Here is a 6,806-nt window from a genome sequence, read left to right on the forward strand (position 1 = left end):
GTTGTTCTTCGAGTGTCGTCAACACCAATCAGCAACACGGTAAGTATGAAAACTCTTCACATGAAAATCTTCAATTCTGAACTCTATGTATGCTCAGAGAAACTCCAGCAATAACACAAAGTGATCAACCGATCACACGAAAAACTTCAGAGCAAATATATGTTAAACTCTAGTAATTTCTTCTCTGCGAAAAGCTCTTCTATCCAACCCTGATACGCGGTCGTGAAGCACTCCATATTTATATCCAATGCTTAATCTAAAAACAATTCCATAAAAGAGTCCTAGAAAATATGGAAACAAGATTTTCATTAGGGATAAAATTCTTTTAAATAAGGATAAAATATCTTAACGATTAATATCATATTAAAAACAAATCATATAATATCTAGAGATAAATCAAGCAAGATCTTATCATCTAGAAATAAATCAAGCAAGATCTTATAATCTAGAAAAACAAAATCTTAAATTGATAATATCAATTTAGCAAAATAATAAAAGAATCAAATATTCCTCAATATAAATCAGTAGGAGTTTACAAAACACGGAAATTTAAAATAACGAAACTATGAAAAATGCTCATCGATGAACTTCTGCAGTGAGTTGCAAGAGTTTGTGTTGTTTCTTTTTCTGTCGATGAATTCTTTTGTTTCAAAAATTATGAGAGATTCTCCCACTCTTCCATGATCCGCGATCTTCCCATGATTTAGCATGTGATCTTTCCCTTATTTGTACGGCATTTGACTAATTCAAATAAATTAAAATTGCCGATGGGCTCTCATCCAATCTTTCACCTCTTTTTCTTAGGACCTAATTAAAATATAGCTTCAACACCATAAAGCATTGTAGCTGTTAACTTCGTGTATGATTGATATTTGTTATGACTAAAAGGACATATATATATATATATAGATATATATATATATATAGATATATATATATATATATATATATATATAGGCTACGTGATTAAGACTCGAGAAGTTAATAATTGAATCCATCAAATTCCCAGAATTGGAATTCTCGAAAACTTTATTTTTAGAGCAGCAGCACTTGTTATTTATAGGTTCTGATGGTGTTATTTAAAATCGTACAACAACATAAATATCATAGCTCGATCACTTAACAGGATAGTTACTGTTTTTCGACAATTAGCCTCCCAGTAATTTCATCGACTTATAATTTATAGGAATTGATCATTTGATCTTGATTATGATGCCAACTACAGAATCACACGAACTCAGATGCTTTAAATCATGCTACAGCCTACAAGGGTACATTGTGCGTGTTAATTGCAAATATGTCACAAATCTGAATTTTTTTCAAAACATATCACATACAGGTCGAAATCGAGTTATTTAACCATTTACCGTGCATGTTTCCATCTCAAATACAATCAAGAATCCCCCAAGGGAAGTAATATCACGTGAAAGCAAGAATGTCGCACAGAACTATATTCAGCAGAAAATAAGATAATTTAACGAAACATTCGAATGGAAAGGTAAACAGATGCAAGGAAAAAAAACCTGAAGAAAGATGAGGTGCCACTGTAAGCAATAATCTGTAAGTGGAAACCTTTTCCTGTTCTCTTTTTGCAATTTATATCATATAAAGTTATCATAACAGTCATAATTTGGGTAGTATATTCGGATATAAATCACAATTATCTTCAAGTAATTTGTACAACGTTAACTTGTCAGGCCACAAATCGAGCCTCCATATTTTCTGGCACCACGATATCAAGCCTCATCATCGACCTGTACTTATCAGGTACTTGAGCGCCAGCTTGCATACACACTTCAACCACGGCTGGTGCCTTACCGTAGAATCTCTTGAGTGTGTTTTTCAATGGCGGTCCTTTTGTATCTTCAACATGCCAGACATAATTGGGAGGAAACATTTCATCTACAGTTGCATCTTGCCAACCATGTTTCCCGTCTCTCCACTGATGCTTGAATTCCCCACAGAGCTTCGCATTGTGGCCCCAGGGCCCCACATGAACCTCCGAGCAATAGCCACATGCCTTCACAGTATACTTTTTCATCAATTTTGTTACACCAGTCTTAACTTTCTCGTATGCTTTGACAGTCTGCTGCGCAATCTTAGGAACATCTGATTCCGCGGGGGGAGAATATCGATCTTGGATCCGATAAGTGTCCAGTTCCATAGTCAATGACCCGGAAGCATGAGAGCTATGGAGTTCAGGCTCTTCAATCAACCCACCCATATCAATCACTTTCTTACCTAGCATTCGGATAGGTCTTGTCCTCCTTCGCGAGGGGTAGTCAGGCAATTCAACACCTGCTTGGATGCAAAGTTCAATCACAGCAGGAATTCTGTCGTAACTAAAACGAGTCTCATGCTTTATGCGCCGGCCAAAAGGATCAAACTTATGGTATGACTCAATAGGGAGAAGCACATCGTTGATAGAACCCTTCACCCATGAATGGAAACTTTTGCGGCTTCCACTAGCCGGGCCACGACAGTCTTGAATATTGTGGCCAGCTAGGGCAACATGGATGTCTGAGCACTCACTGCAAAAGAAACAATAAAAAAGTCACTTCCACATCACCAAATCGATAGAGATAAAGTGGGAGAAAAGTTGAATGGTCTTAATGGTTTTGAATTTACGTTTGGGTTATACCTACAAGCATGAACAGGAACAACATGCAAGAGTTGTGCAAGTCCACTAATTAAATTTTTCCAAGCATCAACTACTTCATATGCAACAGGAATTAGCTCGGGTACAAGTAGTCCATTTTTTGGAGGCCCGAGTGGCTTCTCAATTCCCATTTCTGCCAATTTCTTATCAGCCCTGGCAGCCTGCTGAATTTTCGTTATGGGTATGGGATAGGGCTTCTTCTTTTTCCTTGGAAGTACAGGCGGAAGTTCCACATTCTGTTGTGATGCCTCAAGTTTATTCACTTTGCGACCACGAGTAAGCCTGCCGTCTGTACAAAAGATGATTATTTGTCTTCTTGTAGCATTCTCATTGTCGTAAGCTTGGGTGACCTGGAACTGCAGATCAACCGTAAATCATTTGATTGATCAACAGCCATGCACTGTGGAAAACAATTAAATATTGCTACTAATAAATAAGGACAAGGGCTCAAGGGAGCCTTGTACAATAAGATCATTAGTCCACAGTTAATTATAAAGGCTAACTAGCAAATCAGTGAAACTCAAACTTCAAAGCTGCTTAGAAAGTGCAACTGAAATTTGATACATCAAAATGAAATGGATTTGCACGGATAAAAAAATTTCATACAAAGCAAACATTATAAGTTCTATCATGCAGTGACATGCCTTCTTCAATCTCCGTTGTCACTTATGTCATAGTCTCTCTGAAACATAGCAAATCCTAAATGAAATTTCAACAAGCTAGAAACACATTGTGAAGCATTTACAGCTTTTCATCTTCATAAAGAAAATTTCAAAGTACAGTTCTATCTTACAACGAATGTTATGGTAGGATCTAGCCTACCCTAGACCTTCCAGAAGGAGCACTTCGAGCAAGCAGACTCCCATCAGGAGCTAGAGAAATAGCAAAAATTGAAAATTTAAAATATCTGTTTTACACGATAAATTCCCTTTTCCTCATAGACTTCAACAGCAGAACGTCTGATCCCTGTACGATATATAACCCTATAATGGTGCAAAACCTGAAACCACCAATCCATGTTCCAATCACTTCCCTTTATTTCCCTCAATAGAACAGATTCCCTATACTACTAACAAAAAAACTCTACCTGAACCTCTCACGGTTACATTCCGAAGATTGATTTTAATTGATAAGGTACTAACATGGCGCAAATCGAAAGAAGCAAATTGGAAATATTGGTGTTAAATGGGCAGAATGTCCTTATATTTCATATTCAAAATCATCTCGACATGGGACTTAATTCTTCCACCACTCACACTAAGATTCTTGAAAGCAAATGATCATTGAGCTACTCATATGGAAGGTCCATTATTTGTGAAGACACCACATCAAAGAATGTGAATACACAAAATTACCTTTATCCCATAGAAAGAAGATCTTGGAATTGGAAAATGATATGTCTTAAGTTCCATCGACCGAGATGAAGCCCCTGAAAGGAAAGATAACATCAAATGAGCAGAATTTGGCAATTTAAAGCTTAATTACTCCGATTAATGAAGGTAATAGACGAAATCGAAAGGTGGTCCATGACCAGAAACTTAAGAAAATGCTTAAGGGTTTACCCTTTCTAAGTGGGATCCATGGCGAGTAAACCACTGCTGATAATTGTTGTAGCATCTATCTTCTATAGACTCCTTTCTTGCCGTCTCACAAGAAAACACTAATTTGGAAATCTGAAATTCAATCGAAAGTAAATGTTTTGCTTCAATCATGATACAAACACGCTATCCAATTCGATCAATCAACAACAAAAACCATTTTTGAGCTCAATACGCAACTTCAAAGTTAGCACTAATACAAAGTACCACAAGAACACATACACACACGATAGAATACGAAAATCACCTGAAATTTTCGAATTTTAGAAGAATAACAGACTTCGATTAACGAAAGTCTTCACTCGGAGAGCCGGTCCGAACTGTTCGAAGAGAACAAGAAAATGGTGGGATTAGTGAAAATATCCGATTTCCATTTGTCGGGCTTTAGCTCCGTGTCGCCCCGCTTGTATGTATTTTAAATGCCTAATGTATAAATCAATTTTTTTTTTTTTTAGTTTCCTAAACTACGAGGTGGAAGTGTTCGACCTTGAGTCATTTACAGGAGGAAAAGTAGGTCTCTTATAAGACGATATCACGAATCTTTCTTTATCTGTGAGATGGATTAACCCTACCGATATTCACAATAAAAAGTAATACTCTTAGCATAAAAAGTAATACTTTTTCATGGATGACCCAAATAAGTGATCCGTCTCACAAAATACGACCCGTGAGACTGTCTCACACAAGTTTTTGCTCAAGAAAAAAGTGGGTGAGACCACATAGGCCAAAGTCCGGTCTCGTATAAATCATTTTAAATGACTTGAATTTATAAAATAGTTATTCGAAATTGAATAAAAATAAGTAAATAAAAATTATTATTTATTATTTTATGTTAATGTTGAATAATTAATTGTGAAAAAAATACTTTAAAGTCGCGTAAAATATGTTCATGCGTTTTAGTATCAATCTTTTTCTTAAACGTATCTTGTTAACACCCAACGGCCTTTTTTCCCCCAAATTTTCACCGATGACTAATTCTTGTGTCTGGGAAAAATTGAATTATTATAATTCAGTTTAAATTTTTTGCAATAATTTTGACACATGACCTAGTAAAAGATGTTTCATATAAGAAATACTATATAGATAAGAAAAAGATATACAACTCTTGAAATCAATTATGTTGTACTTTGATAGATGGATTTCAAATGTATTTTCGTAGTTTCAGATAAACAAGATCATAAAGTTCAAATTCACTTCTTCTATATTTATAGTGTTTCATGCTAATTAGAATGGATTTAAAGTTCACCCAATATTAGATTCATTTGAAATTCATTTTACTTTATGTAACTAACATGTAAATAATTAAAATAATATTCTATTGTTGTTTTATTGTTAACAATAAAAATTAATCGAAATCTATATATTTCAAATTCATTCGTTTAAATATAACTTTAATGTTTTATGTTTCGTGCTAAACGATAACAAAGATAATTATAATATATTAATCCAAATTGTTAATTTCATTTACCCATCATTGTATATATCGATGAATCAGATCTAATCCTCATTTATCAAAAAAAATTGCAAATAGTTCTATGAATTTATGGCGTATATATTATTCATGATATATATTATATTCCTTGCAAAAAACTGAGAATGAATATGATCTGAAGTTGATTAACAATTTGGATGATTTTTGAGTAAAATACCAAGAAAAAACAAATATTTGTCATGATTTTGTACCATATCACAGAATATGAACAAAAAGGCATGAAACTGAAACAATTTAAGAACACGCCTAATAACTGTTGGTCCCACGTGCGGAATTTTAGATAATAAAACCCGAAAATAAAGAATAAACTGGACACCGAGATTTACGTGGAAAACCCCTAAAAATTATTAGGGTAAAAACAACGGACAAGATGAAAAGAATTTCCACTATAATATTTTGTGGTGTACAACTCACTCACTGTGTTTCTTAAGAGAATACACACTCTCTTAATACAGGAGAACAAACACCTCACAAATATTATAGAATATTATAAGATGAGAGAAAACTCGAAGAAGGGATGATTTGAAATGAAAGAATGAAGCTCTATTTATAAAGCCCCTGTCAGTGTGAACGCGTATTCTTATTCAACACATTGTCCCTGCAATTCAGCCGACCACGTTTTTTTTTTCAACCAATTATTCTTCAGCCTCTTTATTTGACTTTTCTGCCGACATTTCTCCCACTTGGAGATTTGATTGAGAATCAAACACATCTCCACACATCCTTTCAATCTTGCCATTCCCTGCTGCTTACGTTTCCGCTAGACCACTCGAGGACCTACACCACTCAAACTTATCAGTGTTCACTGGCTTGGTCAGAAAATCAGCTGTGTTGTCATTCGTATGGATCTTCTGCATATCCACGCTTCCTTCTTCTACTACTTCCCGCACAAAGTGAAATTGTACTCCAATGTGTTTCGTCCTGGAATAAAAAGCTGGATTCCTTGCGATGTGCAAGGCACTCTNTTTGTGCCCGATCTCCTCCAATAACCTTTTAATCCATATTGCATCATTGCAAGCTTGAGTAGCTGTCATGTATTCTGCCTCTGTTGTAGATA

General features: G+C 35.1%; 1 protein-coding gene across 4 annotated transcripts; it reads right to left on the reverse strand.

Annotated features, from left to right (window-relative positions):
- Window positions 1–1,524: 1,524 nt before the first annotated feature.
- LOC140991668 (APO protein 1, chloroplastic) lies at window positions 1,525–4,649 on the reverse strand. Of its 4 annotated transcripts, none has more exons than XM_073461760.1 (5): window positions 4,505–4,649; window positions 4,222–4,332; window positions 4,015–4,088; window positions 2,642–3,009; window positions 1,525–2,531 (listed from the first exon to the last, which is right to left on the reverse strand). In XM_073461760.1, the coding sequence occupies exons 2-5, from the start codon at window positions 4,274–4,276 to the stop codon at window positions 1,694–1,696; spliced, it is 1,335 nt and encodes a 444-aa protein (XP_073317861.1). In that variant the 5' UTR covers window positions 4,277–4,332; window positions 4,505–4,649; the 3' UTR covers window positions 1,525–1,693. The 4 variants fall into 4 exon arrangements, with proteins under 4 accessions (XP_073317861.1, XP_073317858.1, XP_073317859.1 ...); XM_073461757.1 differs by having other exon boundaries at window positions 2,642–3,015; XM_073461758.1 differs by having other exon boundaries at window positions 2,642–3,015; window positions 4,222–4,305; window positions 4,505–4,639.
- Between the last annotated feature and the right edge of the window lie 2,157 nt (window positions 4,650–6,806).

Source organism: Primulina huaijiensis, chromosome 13 (genome assembly GCF_012295235.1).
Source record: "Primulina huaijiensis isolate GDHJ02 chromosome 13, ASM1229523v2, whole genome shotgun sequence".
Taxonomy (NCBI): Eukaryota; Viridiplantae; Streptophyta; class Magnoliopsida; order Lamiales; family Gesneriaceae; genus Primulina; species Primulina huaijiensis.